This window comes from Halictus rubicundus, chromosome 7 (genome assembly GCF_050948215.1).
Source record: "Halictus rubicundus isolate RS-2024b chromosome 7, iyHalRubi1_principal, whole genome shotgun sequence".
In the NCBI taxonomy this organism is placed as follows: domain Eukaryota; kingdom Metazoa; phylum Arthropoda; class Insecta; order Hymenoptera; family Halictidae; genus Halictus; species Halictus rubicundus.
Genome location: NC_135155.1, coordinates 16,992,385 through 17,017,815, shown reverse-complemented (window position 1 = coordinate 17,017,815; position 25,431 = coordinate 16,992,385). Strand labels below are relative to the sequence as shown.

The window sequence follows — 25,431 nt, the reverse complement described above, 5'->3', positions numbered from 1 at the left end:
CTCGGTTTGTCGGTCACCGGACCTGATTTCTGCAAATAGATCCTCGTCGGAGTGTTTGGGAAGCATTCTGCATCGATTCCGACCTGGCCCGTAACGCGGCCCGAATCGCTCGAACTTACAAGCCGTTTCACAGATTGGCATCGTCATGGCGAGCACACAGACCGAAAACTTAAGCAACAATTGAAGAGCTCGGGGCAACAAACGGTCAGCTTAATTTCGACTGACCACTGAGATTTTCGGGATCGTTCGGCGCAGCAAACAGTCAGAGCAACATTCGGGGCAACAAACAGCCACAAACGTCTCACAATACGGCCGTTTGTTGCGCCGAACTGTCGAAAGAATTTGCTTTTTTACAGTCACGTCGAAAACGAAGTGACCTTTGATCGTTGAACGAATCTTTTCTGCTCTGAAATTAACGTTAGATGATTTACGGTGTAATTTGTCAGGAGGAAATGCAGCTCTCTTTCGATATAAGGCGACGGCTCGGGACCGGCGTTCGTCGTATTTCAGATGACGAAGAAGAAGAGGGGATAGCGATTTCCTTATGTCGAAATAGAAAGCGTCGTCTTATATCGGAATAAAATTGTACAGTAGATTCTCTGTAGAAATTCATTCCCCCGTTAACCGGTGAGAAAAAAAAATAATAATTATACCAGCTTTACCCGTGATTTTTCATTCCGCTAATCTCGTTTTTAGCAGACATCGTTCGCATTCTTTTTTCCACCACTATGTCTCGTTTAACCGTCCGCTCTAACCGCAGATTCGTTCCGCGAAATTCGATGCTGAATTTATACGTTCGTCCTCATTGTTGCATTTCACGGATACGCGCGCCTGAATATTGAGAGCACAGTTCGCAAATTAACTGCGTTTATCCAATATTTTTGGACGATCTCCGATTCATCGCCGTGGAGATTTTAGTACATTTTTCGGTAACAGTATCAATTTCAATGGGGATTCGATAATTCATTTGGTATTATCAACGCCGTTCAAAATCCTGGTGGTCCATTTGACGCGATTAATCTCTACACGCTCCTCAGAAATGCGTTCCTTTGTGAACTGCGGGAAAGGGAATTAGCGAATCATCGAACTCGAAATAAACGAAACGAATAATTTAATGACGATAATATTGTGTTACGTCTCTTTGCCGCGCGCTCGCATAATGAGCCATTTAGTAGGACAAAGGAGCGACGGAGATAGAACCGAGGAAAATTCATCACCTTCCGAATCTTTGTTACACAATACCGCCAAAATAAGAATCATAAATATTACAGTGATAAGATAGTCCGAGCAAATTCATTGTGTACCAGCCGTGCAAAAAATACGAATCCATTCCGCGAAGTAACTGCAGAAGCTGTAGTAAAACGCTGCGGGCATAAACGCACGTGGAATGCTGGGTACAAATGCGTTTTGCCTTTCGAGTGCAAACCCCAATAAGATTCGCATAACTTCAAATAAGATCACGAAAGAATGGTACTGTGTTGTTTCATTCTCGAGTCACCCTCGAGGTGAATTTGCAAAAGGATCAGCTTGATCTGAGAAAAAGGTGAATCTAATCTGTAAAAAGGCGGATTTGGTCTGTGTAATGATTCATTTCGAATGCAAAACCTGTCTTTCGCTGGACGTTATTCGCGAAAGCACGATGCATGCTCGCGTGAAAACTCATTATTCAGCTCCGTAGTTGCGGATCTTGCAAACTCCGCGAGGTATACTCTTTCATTTGGCTCGGCGGCGTCGGAAGGGAAGAAAGAACAAAAGGAATCAAAGGACGAATAAATATGTATTAACCGACGCAACGTACGAGTCGAATCCCCTTTCACCGTAATTCCATCATCCCGACCTGATTTCGATTGCGTTTTTCTGCTTTTTCCAACGATCCGCCCGGAGCGGAATAATCGCGGCAGCTTTTTTCCGGCTGGAAAGTTATAATACGCCCTGTGCGTATTAAGTACACCCTGTGTAGGTCTCCGTGCAATCCGAACGGATCGATAAAAATCGACCGCTCGTGCGCGTTCGCGTGTTAAGGGCCCGGGTTAATCACGTGACTTTTCAAATAATAATTTCCATTCACAGACTTAAGATCCGACGGGTCTTAAGTCTCTGACTAAACTTCTCACAATTTTTGCTCTGTATTATCGATATTATGAATTCTGACGCCAGAAACGTGCTCCTAGTTTTTCGGCTTTATTTCGCAGAGAATCAAGACAAAATATAGCTCAGTTTGCAGCTGGAGATATTTTCTAGCGCGCGCTGCTCTCGATTTCATCCAGAAAACTCATCCAATGGCAGAAAAATGCTCGATTTCCACGGCATGCGCATCGTCAATTTTTGGCCTACTTCTAACGCTTATGTTACCAAATATCTGCATAATCTCGGCAGCCCCTGACCAGCGCGCACTAGATTGAACCTTCCTCTTTCGAACGAGCCCTTTACCAGCGACGAAATATTCTTATACAAGGACGAAAACTTGAGGCAAGTTAAACCATTGTTTGTCGGTAATGTAGTCACTCTACCTTATCGCGAATCTACGAAGACCGGGCACTTAGAACCTCGTTAAGGATTAATCCTTACTTTCGCAATCGCCAAACGAAAAGATTTTCGGAAACCGTTCGAAACGTAACTAGTGGACGAGTAGAAAATTCTCTCCTTCTACAATGACCTCAGAAAGCAGAAACTAATACGGTCATATTTTTGAATGCTTTCATTCTTTTGAATCGCACCTACCTATTTTTCCCATAAGTGCGTAAAATCCGCAGTCTGCTAATAAACCTGTCACCTATGAACTTCGAGAACGTATTTATCGATCCTGAAAGCATGCGGCGATATTTTTGTAACAAAAATAATTGTATAATAAAAGAAAATAGAATTATTATTAAATTTCAGAGAAGCTTGTATAAAAGATATGTAGGAATGGAACACCACAATGCCTGGGCAACTAACGTACGAAAACCAAGCGGTAAAATATTCCATTAAGGATAAAAGATGATCATTTGTTTGCAGATTTGTATGCATCCATGGTGAATCCGTATGCGAAAATTACAATAAAATATCGATTCGATGAAATTCAACGTTGTTCGCGATTCGATGCTGTGTTCTGATCGGCATAGGAAGCAGACTTTTGTTCAACGTCACTCATCATCAATGACGTTTGAACAATTTTATTTTGCAGAAAAATCCACGATTATAATCGTAACAATTCGATGTCTACCATGGACACAGCGTAGAAGTGTTTAAGATAAGAATTACAGTGAATTCTCGATATGTGTCAACAACACGGGTACGGTGATTTCTCTGTATATGTCGCCAAGGCCTGGATGATAAACGTCGCGGAATTATCCCCACTACCGCGGGGTATACCCCGTGGGAGGCCGAGAAACTCGAGAAGCCTCTGACCCGTGTTGTTGACACATATCGAGAATTCACTGTATGCCCCACAGTAGTGGGGATAATTCCGCGACGTTTATCATCCAGGCCTTGGCGACATATATAGAGACATCACTGTGGATAGTGAAATTTTTAGCGAGAAAAAGTTGGTAAAGAAATTTTTATATCTGGTTCCATATCAGGTTTACGCACACTCTATACAAAATAGCAAAATAAAAAAGATGCAGTATGAGTAAGAATTTCATCGCAAAAATTAAATTCTGCCGACCTCGTCGCAATACAGATGAGAAGAGTAAATCTATGGAAGGTATTTGCCAAGTTCCAAGTAAATCGGATGATTCGTTTTCGAGATATCATAGGAAACAGTCGAACCATCTCCGTTTCGGAAAAACAAAATTAAAGTTTCAATTTCGAGGAGCTGCCAACCAGACAGATCGATCTGTAATATTTTTGAGACAGGACTTTTCAAATATGCAGTAGTAAGAAAATGTTGGGAGGATCAAATTTGGTTTGAAACTGTTCAGGCAGGGGGACTTACTATTAAAGCCCTTTTAATGGGTCTTTGTTGAACTTGAAAAACTAGAGCAACGAACACTGGGAGGCGCGAGATACCGTGTCTTTATCTCCCGCTATTGTTATCACCTTTCATTGCTTTCTCATTTCCGTCTCCCTCTCTCTCTCTCTCTCTCTCTCTCCCTCCGTCTCTCTCCGTCTCTCTTTCTCTCTCGGTTGCGTCAAAATTAACGCAACCTGTAAATTGCGTTTGTTCTTCGCGAGTCACACAAATATTTATTCCCACCGTGTAGGAACCTCGATGGTATCGAGCGAAGCTAAACGCGTGCTGGTTGCCGAGCAATTTTCGGTGTCTAGAATTTCGCTGGGTAGAGAACGATTAGGCTGCCTCGATAATAGTCACGATTCAGCCCCAGGCCTGGGAGATAAACGAGAAATCCCAGAAATTAATTGCAGGTCCCATTATTTTCGTAAGAAATTCCGCCTCGGTGGTTAGGAGCACTTCCCAATTTCTCTGTACTTCTTTTGTTCAGCCAATCAAATTGCGTCGATGACGAAATTGTTTACGATTGCGTGTGAAGGAAATTCGGTCGTGATGCAACAACGAAGAAGCAAGTGCCGACAAGTAGTGAAACACTATGAAACAACGAAATTGTTTGATCCAGAAAAGCTGTAAGTTTCTATGTCATCCACTCAGCGAAACGAGGCGAAATTCAATTCCACGCGTAGACAGTACAGCCAGCGAATAAATTGCAGCTCAAGGGGCTAATGAAAAAGCGAGAATTTGTAATGGCGCAGGGGTGGCAACCATAAAAGGGGATCGTGACTCGAAGGAGGTTAGGAAACAATGAACCGGATCCCCATCGTCGTATGCTCGGGCTCCGAATGAAATTGTCCGAGTCGGTCGCGGAACGGCCATAGATTTTCTCGATGGGAAGCGTTGACTTTCATCGGAAGACCTCTATCAAGGTGAATCCTCCGACGCCGGAGCTCGGGTCTATTTTGACCCAGAATATCAATCTTCGTTTACTCAGATTAATTGAACGTTAAAAACGACAGAAATACTGAAATCTGTGTGTAACAAGCAGATACCAACACTGTAGTGCGCGGTGCAGTGATTTCTCGATATATGTCGTCAAGACCTGGATGATAAACGTCGCGGAATTATTCCCACTACCGCGGGGTTTATCCAGTGAGGGGTCACCAAGCTCGAGAAGAATCCGACGTCGAGGTATGTCTCCTGGACGATACATGACGCTGGCAAGACCCGTGTTGTTGACATATATCGAGAATTCAACTAAAATCTGAATTGAGTATCTTGACTATCTTCCAGTATCTTGAGCTTCTCAAGGACTTTCCGTTGACAAGGACGAAGAATGGATGCAAAGTGTGCAATGCCACGATTAGAAAAAGTGAACGTGGAATGAAGAAAATTTTATCTTCGGTAATTGTCGTTTTACTGAAATCGCTAAAATCGGTCCGATTTACGTCGTGTTTGGACTTATTTTAATCGGAAGAATCTCGACTATCCGTCGGTACTACGATTGCAAAGCTAAGAGGAAAATCGCTAAAAATGAAATGTCCTTTAGCGATTGTTCGTTCCGTGCAATCGCGCAATGTAAATTCAACCGTGCACTGTACCTTGCGAACAAATCCGATAGAGCACTCCGCGCGATGAATAACGGCTGGCGTGCTCGATAAATCGCGAAGAAATGGGAATCGACCGCGTCCACTGTCGAGTTCACGACAGCGTAATGTGATTTCGGGGTAGGGCCGGATGCGAACGAGCCCTTTTTCGCCGGAAGGGCAGACCGCGGAACGATTCCGTGTGTGCACGCGCGCGGAAAACCTGATTTCCCGTCGATTTGACTAAGTAACGAAGTTCCCAGCTCTGTCCGTCCGAATTCGGCGAACCGACGGGCACGAGACACCGTCAATTTGCACACCGGTTCGGACCCCGTTTCGCCAACTAGAGCCTCGAACTTGCGAGGACCGGTCCGCGGGGGCAATTAGTTTCGCGTTATCGTTCGACACGTTCCCCGGAACGGCAGACGTATTTTTCACAGTGGCCAGCACCCGCGGACCGGTGACGTCGAAAAATCCAATTCCGCTGACACGTTCGCCGCCGGAACGCCTCGCACGCGCTGCCATTGTCAACGAATTCGCCAGGGAACGGTGAATTCAATTGGTCGGACGCGGTATCGACCGCGATTTCCAATAGTTTTTTCATGCTAGAAATATTTAGCCGAATATCGGATGTATTGTCGGGGAGCACGCCGCGCCGGCCAGATATCTTCTTTGTCATGTTAAAACGCGGTACAACGGGATTCGTCCACCGCTGATTGCGTTAAACCCCGGCTTTGATGATTAATTTCGCACTTTGTGTGGCCGAGTCGGTGGCGAAGTCACTTAACCCTGTGGCGTACCATTTGTTGCACAGTTGAACCGATCAGAACGTGTTTGTTCTTCGCAATTTATCGCGGAGAAGATCATTTTTGCAGAGATATCAAGGTGACCTTCACTTCTTTAAATGGAACCACCCTTTTTGAAACACCTACAATGGTAGTCCCTTTCATTAGGAATTCAGTGAGAATAATTATTCCAAGGTCATAGATCATATTCCAAGGGTGGTTCCATTTTTAAAAAGCCAAGGTGACCTTGATATCTCTAAAAAAATGACATAAAAACAAAATCTTTTTTGGCATCGTGTCAACCCAATTGTACCATTTAACGGTGTCCTCACCATATTTTACGTATCTTTAGAAACAACGAAGATATTTGAGGTGCAAACGTTAGGTGACTCACCCTGTATATTTACCGTATGTCTACGTTTACTTTAACACTAGAACTACGTAAGATTTTTATGGTAACATGTACTCCAAAGAAGAGATATATTACAAAATTTCTCGTGGAAACGTTTTCATAGTTTCATCCACCAGTCATTTTGACTGGTTCGATAGTTCTAGCGTTAATATGTGTTTCTTATTAAATAAAATTCTTATGAAATCTGTTCGTTATTTTGCGGGAAAATGTCAACCGTTGGGGCTCGTGGGAAATACGAAGCATAAATGGTTATTATTACATAATCATGCCGCGGGGCATCTCACATTTTTCATTTTTATTTCTCATTCTTCTAACATTTCGTGTGCGTTCGAAAGAATAAATCCTCTTGCTCCAAATGTTTTCGTTCGACTGCTGATGGATGGCGATACCGAAACCTGACAAACGAAGTTAGAGGCGGAGATCTATAGACTGAGGGATTATGTCAAAGTATCGATCGATTAAAGTGTGTTCATCTGTTGTTCAATTTACTAAGGGAGCAGCCACGCGGAAAGTTTCACGACGGTTCAGCTAAATGCATCTTGTTCGGCTGCCATCAATTCCCAGCGGTTAACGTCGGACGTGATTCCCGCCAATCTTCATCGATAACGAATGTACTAGAGGGGAAACGGTACTACGTAGAATTCTCTGAAGAACTTCTCTTCCTGTCGGGAAACTTTCTTTATCGGTCGAGACCATTGTTCCGAATTAAATTCGTTCAGATTTTCTTCTCCGTTTGTTTGTCAGTTGCAAAAATGTGGTCGACTATAAATCTTCTATTTTAACACGAACAAAATCTATATTCAGCACGCTGGTTGCCAAATAACAAAGAAAACTCGCGACCCTTCGACGCATATATTTTAATTGCACGTAGAATTCGATGCATAATTCGAGCCATATTTAACGTGTGCAAACTCCCGACCATACGTAATCAAATGTAACTCGCATGGTGTTCGACGTGTTAACGATAATATACCACGGCCAACTGTGGACACGATGTATCATGATACAGTCATACTACGACAATTGGGTAACGTTTAATGCCTCAATCGTTGCTTGATTTACGGTCCTCACTGAAGCGAACAATTCCCTGAACTTGTAATTAGTATCACGGTGTCCGCGCAAACAGTTTTACACGTAATCAAAAGCTATAGCCTTGCACAGTCACGTGAATTTTTCAACGCAATTCTCCGAGGTCTGCGAAGCATAATCTCGCGGCCAGCAGCCGGACGTCACTTCCATGTTCTAAAAATGCTCGGACAAAGTTTACGACGATAACATTTGCCAACAAGAGAGAAAATTTTTAGTTAGTTATAATCCTTATTTGTAACTAATACGATTTTAGTCTTAGAATTATAATTTTAGTTTTAGATTACGACTTTTTTCTTTTTGGTTATACAGTGAATTCCCGATATAAGTCACTTGGGCGGTTCTCGCGACACTTAGACGAAATCTGTGAAATGTAAACTCTGGAAATGTAAAAGTCACTATCCGTGGTGGTGTGGGTAGTCCCAGTGACTTTTAAACGCGAGGCTCGCAATGACTTATATCGGGAATTCACTGTAACAGTTATGATCCTTGTTTATAACCTCAGGAACATTTTCCAAAAAAAAAAAGTGACGATGACGAACGAGGCGAGAGCTGTCCCCGAGCTTTCAACGGAAATTTTCCGAACAGCGTCTCGAGGAGACGCATGTTTTTCGCGAATGGCTCGCCCGACCTTCCGTTATCGTTCTAAAGGAACCTCTATCGATTTTGGCTGCAATTGGAACACGTCTATTCAGACATTGTTTGCTCAAGCAATCCTCGCGTCTGCCAAACTCGCTTTAACATGCCGTTCCCCGAATAATAGTGCCTCCCCCATGGCAACAACAGTGATCTTTCAGTATCTCGTGCCGAAGGTTACTCGTAGTCGTTCGAGGCGAGGATCGCCGAAGACATAGAGTTCATACGGCTCGAGGAAATTTCCGATAAAATCGCATCTTTTTGCGCCCTCGATCGAGCATCGATCCACGCAACTAATTAATTAATGTCCCGCGCTCCGTCGAGTGATTAACGCGCATCCGCTTAGCGAAAACCCGCGCGAAAACTTGTCCGCCATCATCGGTGGAAACGATGGGTGCTGAAAACGCGCGCGCAACAGCGTTACGAACAGGCGTCATCGATCATGCGAAACGGTTATCGCTGCCAACGGCACGGAGAAACTGTCGTGTGCCCGGTATATTCGAAAAAATAACGATCATGGGATCGAATAAATTCGATAACCGTTCGACAGAACTTGGTCGTCGAGAGAGAGAGAGAGAGAGAGCGCCCGGTAACTTCGCAGACATAAATTCCTAGGTAGATGGCTGCGTTTTATTATGCGGCCGCTGGAGGTCCTTCTGATTCATTGCGCCGATGTATCTGACTTTGCATATTGAATTCAATAGTTTTTCATTCGTTCCTGGCGCATTTTACTCGCGTTTCTGCCCGTGATGCGGATTTTAAAAATGTCCGTGAAACCTGCAAATCTAATCATTCACTCCGAAGCTATTCGCTGCGAGTCCGATTGTCCCATGCAATGGCGGATTTGGGGGGGGGGGGCGCTATAGCCTAGGACGGAAAATTTTTGGAAAAATATCGAAGGCACGAGTCACAACAATAAGAACAACTGAATTAAATTTTGACCAATTTACAAATAAAAATACTATGTTTGATGACGTTGTGTGAAATTTCAAGAAATCATTTAAAGCCTACGAGGAGGGGAACAGACACGACTGTAAGGACATTATACGTTAACAGTGAGAAATGAATTAGAAACGCGACGAAAACAAAGAAAACATCGACAAGTTTGTCTACTAAGCTTTTTTGCGGATTCTGGGTTAAAAACTTAATGACTTTGTAAGTTTCTGAGTCTGATCAAGAGTATGTGGAAAATTTTTTTTCTGAAATCGTAAAATAGTGACACTTGAGCAACTGCAGTCATGCAATTTTGATAGTGCAAACACCTTCGCTCGGTAGATCCGCCGTTAAAGCGCCACTACAACGTAAGGCTTAAGTCGGTGTATCATGACACAGCCATGAATACTTAAAATTTAATCGTATTAAACTAGAAGGCGTCACATTACGTGCTCTAAGAAGCGAAGAGCCCTATTATGTGCTGAGCTAGAGCGCTCTATTTCTTACGGCTAGACGCCTTCCACTATTTTTCCAATAAATCTCAACTTTTTTTGCGTTTCGATAATCCGCAGACGAATTCTACAGATTTTCGTGCGCAGAACACCGATTCGAAACTCGTTTTTCTCTACCGCTGTCAGGTATTGAGAAATTGAATTTCGAAAAAGAAATTTTGCTCTTCATCTTGAAGAAAGACTCTACACTCTCCTTAATACAATAATATATATATATTTTCTTTTTATCATGTAAATATATTTAATCAGTTAACTGTTTCGACCTCTTTGAAAACCGTGTACCTAAATTGATTCGTAAAAATGAACCGCATAGCTGTTTCGACGAGTATACTCGTCATGACACAAAATATTGCCATTTCTTCATGTATACTCGTTAAAGACAGCTAACTGGTTAAATAATACGCGAAGCGAGCGGGACCATTCATCTTTAAACTAAATTTTAGTTTAACGCGGAAATTGGTTAATCTTGACCTACTTAAACAGTGTTTAAACATGTTGAAATATTTCGAATATTGTAAAAGAGTATACCGTGCCATTCGGGGGAATGTAGAGGATCATTGAACGTGAGATTCGTTTGAATAAATTTTATATTTACAACGTGAGAATTTAAACAATTTTATTTTCCTTTTCAAGATTAAACTGGAAAACTGGTGGTAACAGAAGGGAACGACTTTTTCTGCATCGAAGTCGGCAGAAATCGTTGACTGGTTACGGAGACGCGAAATTGGAGTCCTGTATGAAACAGTATAATAAATCCTGATGCTCTCCGGACAGTTCAGACAGAAAAATGGGTAACAGGAAAATCTCTGTACCATCCCGAGATTTCCACGAATTAACCTGTTTCTTCGCAGCTGCACGTGATGCCTGTCCAGAAATAAAATTCAGGGCATTACGCAGACACCAAAGTGGTAGCCTGGCAGCTTAGAGCCTTCGAGGCCTCGATAGCAAGCTCTCTCTCTCTCTCTCTCTCTCTCTCTCTCTTCGAGTTTTCGCTCGGCGACGGGAGAAATTCGATTGTTTGTCATCTAGAGCGGGAGAAACGGGAAATATAATTTCCATCGGCCAGAGTGATTCGCCGAACGTTTGCTTTCCTTTTCAGAGGAACCGCAGCGATAAAGAAATTTAATCAAACCGACCAGTTCAGTTCGGTATACCTTTCGCCGGGCAGCTAGAAAGTCAAACAAAACTTGCCGCTCGACAACCATATTTATCGATAATGTCTGGAATATTCGTTCCGTGACCCCTCCCCCCAGCCCTTTGAAGATCCGCCACCGGGGACCCTGAAATCCCTACGAACGAGGCACAAAGTGGAGACCGATCGATCAACCACTTCAAGTTGTCGACGCGACTGCACGCGGACTTTTTCCTCGCGATCTCGAAATTATAGCCTGTCCACGAGCCACTTACGTACATCTGTAATTTCCAGAAATTCCAGGTCCCCGCGTGCCTGTCTGTCCGATTGCTTCTGGTTTAATGCGGCGGCTGCCTCCGAGATAGTTGTTGAACCGCGTATTTCCCTGAAACGATCCGTGCAACTATTATAGCAACAAGATACCTTTCTGTCCCCTCGAACGTACGTTCATTCGAGATACATTGAGGTCCACGCTGCCTCAGAAATGTACAGGGTGGCACGCGAATGAACGGCATCGGCACAGCAGGAGACAGTTGCAGATGCAAAGTAGACCCCGACCAATGTCGTTTTTGTATAAAACACACAGGCTGCGGTTTGCTTGAAAATATTTCACACTAGGTTTACGGAGCATTAAAACTGAGTATTTTACATTACTTCATCAAAATAAGAGGAATGTGTCCATTCAAGTTTTCAGCCATTTTTTAAATAATATATATGCCTAAGGAAATAAGTTTGTTGAGTAATTCCACGTAGATGGATCTTCACAATCTCAGTAATCGTAAATTAACAATATTAGAACCCGCCATTTTGACGGGTCCCGTAAACCTAGGGTCAAAGAAGATTTAAAAGAGAAAAAAGTAATACTGCAAGCAACGTAATGACGTGTGTCAATTTTTCTCTGTTCGCACCACTCTTCCAGAAACGAAGGTGACCTTCAATTTTCTAGATGAAATGCTATACACTTTTTTGGCATCACACGGAAGCGTGTGTCAAGACAAATTCGTTCGTACACGACAAAATGACCTCCGAGGTCGTACCCGGTCAGAAATGGAAGAATCATTTCGAATATTAGAGTTATCGTTTACCTTCCAGAGATGTAAAACTTTGAAGTCGACTTCTTTTTATTGGGAAACAAGTTTTTCAACTGTGAATAGATGAATCGATCGAAAATTAGTTAAATAACTATTATAACTAATTTTAAGTATACGGAGGATGGTCACGGTAACGGGCCAAAAAACACTAGTAAATCAAACACTTTTCTTCAGTATGACAAAAATAATTTAATATAAGTTCGAATTGGTGCACCGAACACGACGTGTCTTGAGGTACCTGAACAAAATTCTTTGTGCTTTTTCGATCCAAAATGGCGGCGCTATCGCTCGCGGAACTTAAGAGCCAAGACTCCGTAATTCACGATAAGGTAGAGTGACTACGTTACCGACAAAATTTGAACCGAAAAATATCCCACACCCCAAATATCACTTCGATATCTTTAACCCTTAGCACTCGAATGCCGACTGTAAGGTGCCACTAAAAATTGCTGTATCATTATTCAAAATATTTTTTACATTATTTAATTTCTTTGTATTTAATAAATTACCAAACATTTCAGTATTGTACGAGTAAATTGCACCATTTTCGTATGTACAGCGTGAGAGAATATATACAGAAGGGAGATATTCTAGGTCGGAAGAAATTTTTCGTTTTGGAATTAAAACGGCTTCGAGCGCAAAGGGTTAATAGTTCAGAAGTTATACCAAAATGTCAATTAGGGAAATTAGAGTGGAGGCACAAGTCTTGGGAACACTGTGTCTAGCGTGCACATTTTTTTGACCTAGAACAAACGAACGAACTTCTTTCGAATCTACATTAAAACGGCTCTTGAAGATAATTTATCAGGATCATAACTGAATCTCGCAATCCCAAATGGGTACCCGGTTATGAACAGAAGGGTTAAACCGGATGTCTGATTGCGACAAAAGAGCGATCTACGAAATTTGGAGCGGAATTCCACTTCGCGCGCGCGCGGCCAAGGACAAATAATGCGGATCGTAATTCAATCCGACATTACGCGAGGAACCGGTCAGAAAATGATTCCACGTTTAACCCCGTGCGAGCAACGAAGGTCGCGTAGGCAAAGTAATGTCCCGCATAACCGTGTCGGATAGGAATTCTCGCGAGAATAGTTCCGCGCGCGCCAAGCGGAACGATAAATTCTCCTCGGCGAGGCGAGCCACCGCCGCGTTATAATTTACAATTAAAAGCCGGATCGGTTGCTCGCCGCCCTTATCAAATTATCAGGTCCGATTATTAATTTCGGCCCGCCTCGTGAAGCAGAAAGTTGTCGGCGAGCCGAGCCGAACCGACTCGAGTCGAACGGAGAAAAATGTTCTGAGAGAGAGAGAGAGAGAGAGAGAGAGAGAGAGAGAGAGAGACGCCGGAACTTTCCCCGCAGTTTTCGGCTACGGCTTTCGTTTATACATTCTCGTTGAAGAGTTTCGAACTATGTCTCATCGTGCTTCGCACCCCACCGCGGACAACATGGCGGCTGCTGGAATTTATGCACCGTTTTCGAAAAATCTATGCACCGAACGCCAGCTGCAGGCTTTGCCGCGAGAAAACTTTCTACACTCTAGATGCGACGCAGTCGATGCTGAAGAGGAGTTTCGGACACCTGAGATATCCTAGGCTCGATGCTTTTATTCCTCGGAATTTTATTCGATCATTCCCACGTGTATGCGGGATACGATGAAGAGAGCATTTTTAGGTTCGGGTAGATGGCGATGGGACTGTTTCGTCCGGGGTAGAATTCAGTTGATTCATTTTTTAACACTAAACCAACCACCGTCTCGCACAGGTGGTCTGACAACTTTGGCCGAAGGTCAAAATGTCATCGGAACTTTCTAACAGTTGGTAATCAAGTGTTGTTGAGGTCACTGATAATGAATCTGACACCTGTGTTCAAAACGTTGCCCTCCATCCCACAATTATCTGAAATGAATAATATCTTGGATCTTGATGGTTCGAAGTGTATCGTTACCGTATAGGAAAAAAGTATTTCAAAATCTTGAACTACGAGAATTGATTTTTTTTCCAGTAAAATCGCGTTCCCAGATTTTTCAGGTTCCAGATGTTTTATTTTACAATTACGAAAATTATAAAGACACTTTCGTGGGAAAGGTGAATATATTCAGTAGAGCATGTACTACAGTGCGAACCGCACGAAATCCAAATAAATTCAATCTCGTCATTTTTACAAGACAACGTGTATTACGTTCAAGGGTCGGTCTGTAACATTTCATGATTGATTTGACAGAAGTTTTTGCCGGATTGATCCCCCGATTATTCTAAGGAAAGAACAAATTCCGTCAACATTCTCAACACTGTCTACGAAACTTCGTATCCACGTAAATACATAGAATGGACCAAAGAAGCTAGACGGGGAAACGGCTTGGCGAGATCCTGGCTTTTCAATCCCTACTTTGCTAAATAAATTGTGTCCATTCCGCGAAATGTTTGCGAATACCGGTTCAGCAGTCGGCGCATTAGAGTAATACAAGATCCACGGTGCGGCATTGCACGAAGGATACGGGAAGCGCGTACAAAAACCCTGCTAAAAGTATAAAAGGAGGTATTATCTAGGAAGTCGTACAATAGTATGAGGCTCATACAAGGATCGTAGAAATCCCACGAATCCGATGGAACTCTGCGGACCTTTGAGACCCCCGAGACCTCTCGAAGTTTCCAATATCATTAAAGCTCTCGAGCGTGCCTGTGCGATGTCAGTGAGTCGAGCCGAGGTGGATTTAGGTTCGGAGATCATCGACGTGGATTCTGCTGAGCGAGGATTACAGTAGTAGGGTGGGCGAACCGATTGAGTCTGTAGACTCCCAGGTCATTAGCATGATGTTTGCCGATGGGGGTGGGGAGTGGGGGTAGGCGTCTGAAAATAACGCGATCACCAGGGGTTCGTACAAACTGTTCAGTTTTCAGCGAAAGATACCGGGAGAGATTTGTCTCGCTGCGTCGTCATTCAGCTGGTAATACCGAGCCGATACCCTTTCTAATAAGTCCAGTGTTATCAATATCGTACCCATCGAGTTTTTGATGAGCCGGATCGCGTTACACGACTCTCCGATAATTGTTATCCGATCTGCCGGCGCTTTGGATATTCATGATCGTGTCGAATGACTCTCGGGATACTCGTGTCATATTCAGTAGCACCGGACTGTGTCCAATATTGATTATTCTCCTGGCCGGTGTTGCGACTGCAGCACACAGCGAACCCATGTATGACAGATCTCTCGAACGCGGCAACTTCGACCGGGAGCCGACAACTCGCGTGTATCTTATATATTGACTTGTTAGGGTCACAATACTTTCGAATCTGTTAGGCTGGCAAGAAAGTAATTTCGGTATTTTCAGGTGAAATAAAATCCAATTTTTTCCATTTCCAAAATTACGTGCAATTTGCTTCAACAGTAACCTAAACGATGCAGTTATGAAATGTCAGTAGGAAAACAAACGCAACGTTAACAGAAATCAATCAAACGAAACGTAAAGCTATCTATTAGTGAAAACCGAAATTACTTTCTTGCCAACCTAATAATTTAATTTTTCTGCCGCTCGCGTGACTGAAGAGTCCCGTTCTGTCTCGGATCCTGTTTACATCTGCAGGGTGTACATTTGCTGTTGTTTTTCAGGTTACGTGCATTCATAATAAAAATTTGGTCCACAGGAGGTTCACCCTCCTGCGAGTTCAAGGCCTATGCCGGAGTCACTTCTGACCCACTATGACACCTAATAAAAATATATCACAATTTTTTTGCCTATCATAATATTTGCCCCTCTGAACCAACCAATGTTTTACTCTGGGAATCTTCTTCTTTCATGAAGAAGTTAGGTGAGACACCCTGTCGCCGAGTTACTATGAATGAAAATTCATTGAAAGCAATGTCTTCGGTCACGGTGACGCCGAGCCACGTCTTTCTTCCGCTGAAGTCCTCTTTGTCGACGAAGTACACAGCTTGGTCTTTCATTTTTATTGCAGAACGAATCGATTGCGGTCGCTATGGGGAACGTTCTGCGTAAACAACGGAAACCGATACCACCTTCCCTGGATCTGTAAGTATTTCTCTCCGTACACGAAACGATTCGCATCGGCGGGTTCATTGCCACCGGAAGTAGCCCTCGTCCGCTTATAGACCGGTCTACGGTGTTAATAAATAAAAAATCCCGCTTCGATCCGTCCGAGCTCCTTTTCGATATAGAATCTTTCGGATCGACCGTTAGCACCGCCGAGTTATCGACGGCTGAAATTTCAAACTCGTTGCGTAAACGCGCATCGTTCGCGAATTAGACGACCATTGGCCACGACAAGGGGATAATAAGATCGTCGGCAAAGATATCGCGTGCTCGCCGGACAGCTTATCCGGTTAATTGAACATTATTGAAATCGAGAACGGCCCCCGCGTCCCGTTCCCCCGTTACCAGACTCGAAACAATACCCGAAACAATTCGATCTGCAATGGTATACGACCGCGATGCAACCGGCGCTAACATTCGCTTGTCTTCGCTTTTCAGAAATCATCTCTTTACGAACTCGGACGACGAAGACTTTAACATCCTGGACAACATTTACGACGTCCTGAATTACAATTTTGGTAAGCCCGTGCTTCGAACGATAGTTTTCTGTGTCGAGGGGTTACATGCACCGCAACGTTATTTTTTAATGGAGTCTTTAAGACACTTCTGAAATGCAGACGGAAAAATGTCGTCGTTCTTCTATAGAGATCGTTGCTTCGAAATTCTTGAGGAGCCACGCCTGGTAATTGGGCAAGGCTTGACTTTCAGCAGTTTTTCTGGAGAATAATTAACGAGTTTTCTTCGAACGAGCAGAGGTACTTTATTCAAAAAATACGTATACTTGTACTAATTCTTCTATCGGAGAATCTTAAAAATTGCCCGAGGGCTTTTCTCCCAGGAGTTTCTCACATTTTTAACCCTTTTGCACTCGAGTGGTGACTCTGATGCACCACTAGAAATTGTTGTGGCATTATTTCAAAGAAATTACAAAAAATATTACAAAATATTTGTTACATTACAAAATGTCTATTTAATAGATTACTAAATATTTAATTATTATATGTGGTAATCGGATTAGTTTCGTATGAATAAAATGAAAATATTACAAGACGGAAGAAAAATTTAGTTTTAGAATGGAAATAGCGCCGAGTGTAAAGGGTTAAAGATTTTGCAGTAAAACGTTACCATAACTTGTATAGTATAAAAATAAAGTGAAAATACGTGAAAATTACGTTTTTCCGGACTAATGCACCTTAAGGAGAGTAGCTCGAGAAGAATACGTCTATATAACTATAAAACATCATCTGTATATAACCCCTTATTTGGAAACATTTCTATTGTCTTCTCCGAACGGAGTTTCTGTAACGAATATGTGAAATTGCGCTTATAATTGGGTTAACACGAACCTCACCAACTGCGAGATAGCTGCGTAGTTGACGTAAGCACGAAATTTTCCGCTGAACCCTTCAGCCGTGAGATAACTCGCAAAATTGTTTCGTAGAAATTAATATTGTGGTCGCGAAATTAGCCGAAAACAATTTATATGCAGAGTTCAACTGGTACACCACAGTTACATGCGGAAACGTTGGTTGTATTCGCCGGAGGAACTGTTTCGGAGCATAACTACTGACGATTGCTAATATCAGAATTACAGAATACTCTTCCGCCTGGCCATGTAGGATCTATTCTTTGAGATCTCTTTTGATCTCGTAGAATCCCCCGGCAGAGAGAGGTGCGAAGAAACAATTGACCTCGTAGCTGGATTAAGTGGAGGATAAAAGTTTCGAAAGAACTCGCCCTAAACCTTAATACCCTAACGCTCAGAACCTGAATAGTGTCTCGACATTTGACATTTTATCCCCACTATCTCGGAAGCACCACAGAGGCGGTACTGGTCTAATAACTTTGAACTTCTTTGCCGTTAATTATTTTTTCATAATATATGTACTTCTGCCAATATATTTATGACATTTCCCGACTAAAAGGAGACCAAACGTGGCATTATTCGTACCGATGATACCTGAATCCGAAAACGTATTTTACACATAATTCGCTGTAGAAGACAGTAGGAATTAAACAAGTGGAAACACTTCAAATTCTGTCAAAAAATTGCCATGCTGGTAAAAGTTTCATCATTTTGAAAAGGCGGTCTGAATTTCGGCATCATCAACAATAATAAAAGAGCGAGAACAATATTTATTTACCATTGTCCAAATGAAGAACGCGCGATGATTATTGGCGTTCCGCCGTTTCCCGAAGCCGTACCCGGCAAATCTTCTCTTGTCTAGAGTTGAAAAGTTATGCGATACTTCGCGGGCTTCATGTTCCGCGTACCGAACCGGTTAGACGAGACAATAACGCTTCCAGATTCCGCTCACCGCCGCTTTGCACGCGCGACGCCGACCTCAAGAGGACGCGTGAACTTTTCCATTTCGAGCATGCGACTGCCACGCTGCATTCGAAATGCCTTTTTCCTCGACTTCACACGCCGTCCTTCCGCGCCCTTCGATATTAAAATATTAGGGGTAACCATAAGCGAATCAATTATTCTTGCAAAGAATTCGTTTTGCCTTTCTGTACCGAGGAAACACGTATCCTTTTACAGTCTTCAAAATATTCTAAAAAGTACAACTTTTTCTTACAACCCTGTAACAAAATGGCGGCGTCAACGAAAACACATTCTTCGTTTAACTCTGGCACGGTTCCGCTCCCAAAATCTCCGTCCACGCGATTCCCCAGAATAAGTTCTTTCGAAATAGAACGATCGTGGATAAGAGTGCAACTATTTTTCGTCCAATCCTGGCACGCGGTCCCGAAATTCGTGAGATTCTTTGGAACGGAATATGCTCTTTGCGAAGACGGAAATTCGTGGATAGAGTACGAGAAAAAGCTATGCAAATGTAACGACAAAGGGTGGAATTGTTAAACCTAGCGTGAAAATTTCAAACGAAATTTTAAATAGAGAAAGCAACATCGCATTTCTCGCTATGCAGTGAAATAGAGTGTTTTGAGAGAAGTCCACGTAAGAGTAGTCTTCAAATTTTGAGAATGTTGTAAACTTTTTTACTCATTTTTCGCTCATCATTTAGATATCGTTTAATTTGGTGGGATACTGTACGATCGATCAAGGGAAATGAGCACTACTTAGGACCGAGCAAGTGGAACAGGAGCGTTTATGGTCAGACAAGTGGTAGCGGATTAGGTACGATTGCTCCACTGTAATTGAAATATTCAAGAAGAAAACCACCGTTGTATTTAGATGTCTACAAAGTTATACAATCTTCTATACATGTCGTCGTTGATGTTCCAATAAGTCGTACGTCAAAATAATCGTACACCTGACATACGACAAACTGTGTATGATAACTGTGTAGCCACTTTAGACATAGGATGCGTTGACGCGCATACCGTCTCTGCTATTGTTTCGTCACATACAAAATTCCGTTTGATAGTAGAGCTGACAATCTTGGCTACGTCTACGCCATGAAAATGTATTTTTTGACACGCGATTTATTGAAGTGTCAACGGAGATATACGCGGAATGGTTTTTGTTTGTAACTTACTTTTCAAGTTGTGACCCAATATTCCAACATTTCTGCTTCATTTTGAAAATTATATTTTTCGGATACTATAACTGTATTATCAATATTCACGACAAAAATAGGCGGGTGTAATTTGAAACAGTGGATCGATTAAAAGAATTCGATAATATTAACGTATCGCTTACAACTTAATACAACTATTTTTCTAATCATCAAACAATTTTTATTTTGCATAAAAATCCGCAGTCTAATTATCGCAGCGTGCGATTTCAGAATTTAAAAAAAACGCAAGAATGGAGGAAAGATAGATTGAAATTTTAACGGCTCTTGGCGTACACGTCGGAAACAATGATCTATCGATCGGATCCCGAACTCCGAAAGGTTTAAACACTATCTAGCCGAAGCGGAGCGCGGGCAAAAAGCTTCCCAGAACGCAATCGATTTCCAATTAAGCTTTTTTCGAGTGCTTTTTACCGAGCCGCTTCGAATCCATTTTTCGAGAGTGTAATGATTAATCGGGCATCGTTTGCCTAGTTCGATCAACATCGCCGGCACAGGGTCGCGGAAAAACGACGCTTTATACGCGCTCGCCATGGGAAAATCCGCTTCGAAATCGAAAATTCGCGGAATTCGTTGCGCCGCCACAATCCGGAATCGAAAAAAGTAATCAGAACCTGAAGAAGCCCCTGAATTGACTTGAAAATTTGTGATTCAAGGTCGCCGGTTGCGAATCCGAACTTAACATTTCTAAAAACAAAATGGCCCACCGTTGACCATTTCGCAAGCATAATTGGTAAGACCTCAGTTTTTTCAGAGTCATCCGTAGTGTCCATTTTCATGGACATACCTCCAACAAAAAAAAAAAGATATTGAACCGTTGACTGATTTTGATGAAATTTTCAGGATATGCATCATTGACACAGATCTACGAAACGTATTGTTTAACACATTGACTGCCACGTGACGGAATTATTTGGCCAGGTTTTAAAATGAATTTTTACGTTAATATATTCACTGTAGCAAATTTTATTAGGATCTTTAACATTAGGTTTACGGACCACGAAAAGTGAGTATTTTACATTACTTTGTAAAAATAAGAAGAATGCTTCTGTACAAGATTGTAGCCGTTGTTTAAATAATATGTACCTAAAGGAATAAATGTGTTGAATAGACGGATCTTCAGAATCTCAATGATCGTAAATTAAAAATATTAGAACCCGTCATTTTGACGGATCCCGTAAACCTATTTTGTTGAAATGCAAGAAAGTTGGAGTACTGCTCAATATCATACATTTAAATTTTTTCAGTTTTTATTTCATTAAATAACTTGCTTTGATTTTCTGGAAGTTTTGAGGTTTCTAGTTTCGCAGTCAAAGTGTTAAATTGTCAATATAGGCCCACATATAAAAGTTATAAACAACAACTTCTAGTATTTTCTCTGTAACTGCCACCAATTATTACTATAACTATTTACGAAGATCAAAAGCTATGTTCAATATTATTATTGAACCGACACTCCCAATAAATTGAGTTCTCGATATTAATTTTTTCATTTTTTAAGGAAATCGTCCAGTGTGCGCCGCAAGATTGACGCGGAAAACAATGCGCTCGCGTGTCTCCCGTTTAGGTGAACGATTCACGGGGGGGCGAGTTATGCGAGGAGAAGCGGCTGGTAAAATAAGATCGACGCGAGACATTTTCATTCTTTCGTCGGCCGGGCAATTTGCGTGTCGCCCACGGCGCCGCGACGCCCGTGCCCCCGAAGCGGAATCGAGCGTAATTACTCCTCCACACTGGTTTCTCCCTTTTGAATCTTCTTTCTCCCGGCATCCTCTTCGGAGCGGATCTGGTCGGACGTTTTTAACAGAGCATCACGGAAGATTGGAGCCCGATGAATGAAACGGCGACCGTATCTATTCATTCCCAGAATCCGGAGCTAATTTCGTTGAGCTTTTGTGCTCCCGCTGGGAGGTTCCTCCGAGGCGTCTTTGCGTTCCGCTTCACGCGCCTCTCTTGATCTCTTCTTTTTTGTCTCTCTCTCTATCTCTCCCTATCTATCTCTCTCTCTCTCTCTCTATCTTTGTTCGCCTCTGCGTCCGAGCCGCGCGTTGATAACGCGGGATTCGCTAATACGGACTTGACCGAGTTTTTAATTGAATGACCGCAGAATAGCGTGAAAACCAATCGATACGTAGCCTGGTGGATATAAAATATTCAGAGGCGCTTCCATCCTGGTAACAGGGGCACAATTTATAATCCCATTCTATCCGCTCCTCTCTCATTTTCGCTCGTCATCATCGGCCCGTGATCGATCAGCCCCGCTCAAAGAAACACACGACGACGACGACGACGACTAAATACGTCACGGCCCTTTGGACGGCTCGGACGCCGCCTCGAGCCGGTTCAAACGAGGCGCGGAGGTGTAAAAAGAATTTTAAAAATTATGATTTCACGGGCAATTACCCCGAACAGCTCCGGGAAAGGGCACGCCCGTCTATACTGTGACAGGGCCCTCGTTAAACCGCCGACGGTTTATTAAGTTTTTTTCTCGGAAGAGCAGACTCTGTGTATACAGTGCGCCGTAATATCCCGCGATACCTCATTAATCTCCCGGAAGGTATGGGCGGTCCGATCGCGCCGATACGACACGTATCCTCGATACGCCAGGAATTTGCCGGCGGAGCTCCTGATTAGCCGGATCAAAGACCACCGAAACCTTCGGAATTTTCTATCGAGTGCCTCCATCGATCGATCGAAATTCGATCACTCTCGTCAACGATATTTCGTCGCTATATCGAGGTATAAATAAGACAGTTTTGACGCGTCAGCTGTTCGACGGTGGCGCGACTAATTACCCTCGGCAGCTTTGCAGTAAGTATTCGTATCGAACGGTCGAAATTTGATTGAGACGGTGTCAGGTAATCAAGCCAGTTTTGTCGCTTTCCAAGGCGTAAAGCTGTGGTGGGCCTAATTAGCTGAATCAAAAGCCACCGAAACTTTTCGGAATTTTGTACGAAGTGTGCTTCTATCGGTCGATCGAAATTCGATCCTACTTGATCGAGAATGAGTGTTTGATACGTAGACTTTATGCGTTTATAATGAAAATGTGTAGAAGACGTTAAAAACATCAAACGAACTTGAAGAAACTCACATTATTTTAAACCTGAAGTGAATCTCCTTTTCTTAACATCAGTGAAGAAAATTTTGACTTCACATAAATATCCGCGATCTGAGGTTAACTATGCCAAGAAATTTGTTGATACAGCGCCCTCGAAATCCGTGGAAATTTGGATGGAGTATTTGTATCAGTCGAACAAAGAAGCCACAGAGACATACTTTGTATTGAAAATAATTTTATTCATCAGAATATTCATAATCAGTCGAAAAATTGAGAATCTTGAAAATTTGAGTAATCTTCTATTGAATTTAGTTGAAATATTATTAGTTATTCATAATGTTTCTGTAAATTTGTGCACGTTCGCATTTTACAAAAAGATTCAAGCAAGAAGTTTTCGTGGAATCCCTTTGGTATCACTTTCAAAACGTCGATATTACGAGTATGAAAAATGATATTTTATTCTAGGTTCGGAATAGCTACGATAGAATTATGGGGTTACATACATGTGTGCAGGTGCGCAATTATGTTGGCAGCGGAAAACAATTTTCCTGGGACGGAAACGTGTCGACCTATTTCTCCGAATGTCAAACAAATGTTCTCTTTGGTAACCATGTTAACTAAGGGAACATATTCTGTAACGAGAAAAACTAATTGCAGTGGCATTGAAAATTCTCACGGTACAACGTTAATTAAATGGCACACGTTGAAGTATATATGTGATATGGGAGGTACAAAGGTTTTCCACTGTATGCAAAGTGATATTAATCTGTTTAAACGTGGAAATTTTATTCGGCTTTCATTGCCAAGCGAGATTTATGCTCATTCACTTCCGGTTAGGTTTCGCGTTACGTCGCGTAATATACCATGTTCTTAATCATTTTATTTGCCATCTAAGGGGACATTACGAGTCTACAATCGGTGCCATAATTTCCAGCTATGATTTTCTTGTTAAATTTTTTAAATAATTTTTAAATAATATTCAGCTTAATTGAATTCGTACAATTTCTCAAATTTATGTCACCTCCTGACATCGAATCCTATCAAATCCATATTGATACTATCGTCGAAAAACATTCGATCATTTTACAACGTCCATAGCTTATGGGAGAAATCGAAGGGAAAGACTTCCATTGAAAGATCTATTGTATTATGATCCTGGCTCCACCATTACTCTTTCGTCACATGTATGTGAAAGAACGGCGAAGGCAAAAGAAAGAGAGAACGGAAGAAAAGATTTTCTTCAAAGAACGATCTATTTCTACTTCGACATAAATTCAGTGATCTACAGTACTTTGCTTCTTTAATATCGATTTAATGAAACTCGGAACAGAGAAATTATTGGGCACTATTCTCGGAACTTCTATAGTACGTTCTCGCTCTCTAACTGCTCGTGTGTAACTACTATAATACATTTCCACCGTTACCAACCGCATTCATTCCTTTTATTCGCGTTCATTCTTCCTTCTCACATTCCATTCGCATCCATCCTTAGAACCGAGGACAAAGAAAATTTTTGTTTGAAAAAGAAAGTCTAGGATAAACTGTACAATGATTGGCACACTAAGCCAAAATCGCAGTAAAAATCTTTTTATCTTTTTTTTTTTCGAAATGTTTGAACGAGTTTGACTTGGTATTGCTATAAGCTGATAGAGATTTTTCAGCAAAATCAAACAGTTTTACGAGTGATAAATCTTTTATTACAAAATATATTCGGTGAATTACAATCGTAAGATTAGAATCGTTATTGACACAAAATGTATCAGTTATTGGCACTGAAGAACTGAATAGAGATTGTTAACTTAACACTAGGTTCACGGAGCTCTGAAAGTGACTATTTTGCATTACTTTATCAAAATAACAAGAACGTGCTACCCACATTTTTAGCAATATTTTTAAAATAATATATACCAAAGAAATAAATTTGCTAAATAATTTCTCATGTACTTATGCATCCTTAGAATCTTAACGATTTTAAATTAAAAATATTAGAACCCGTCATTTTGATGGGTCCGGTAAACCTAGTGGTAATAAAGAAAAATAATGAAAATTCTGCGTAATGTATAATTTGCGACTGAACACGAATATGAGTGATTCGTACAAGTAAATAAATAAACAGTACAACGATTATCTCTCTAATTTCCAATACAATGATTGGCACCTTATTATCCTATAACGATTGGCCCCTTCAACGTACAATGATTGCCAGTGCCAAGAATCGATCAGAAGACATCTTTCACCAAATTAAAGCCATATTTCTAATACGTTTTAAAGATCCAAAGCATCAATCTCTCTAATATTAAAAAAAAAATCCAAAACTGTATAAAATCACGAAGATTCTACTGATTTTCTAAAAACGACCGACTGTGCGACATTAACGGACTGATGATCCGTGCGCAACTGATCAAAGTCGTTATTCGGAGCATGATCGGCAATCGATAGCGTACACTTCAATCCTAGCAGGTTGAATCGGCTCGAAATAACACCTCGAATTTCCGTAAATCGCGAGACGAAGTGCGAAGCGCTGTTTCGATGGCAGTCGGCCATCAACGATTCGACGTGTCCCGCACGTTCGACGGTAACAAGGATCGAGGAGGATCCGATCGCAATCGGAATCGGCTGTGGGTTCTGCGGCAGCGCCACCTGGGACGGGGCAAAGTCGATTACGCGAGT

At 42.0% G+C, this 25,431-nt stretch overlaps 1 protein-coding gene across 1 annotated transcript in view; it reads left to right on the top strand.

Annotated features, from left to right (window-relative positions):
- The window catches only part of Gycalpha99b (guanylate cyclase 1 soluble subunit alpha 2), an 82,365-nt gene that overhangs the window by 31,584 nt on the left and 25,350 nt on the right, over window positions 1–25,431 (top strand). Inside the window, exons 2-3 of the mRNA XM_076790907.1 lie at window positions 16,067–16,140; window positions 16,600–16,679. Of these exons, the coding sequence (XP_076647022.1) occupies window positions 16,067–16,140; window positions 16,600–16,679 (154 nt within the window). The remainder of the gene's footprint in view (window positions 1–16,066; window positions 16,141–16,599; window positions 16,680–25,431) is intronic.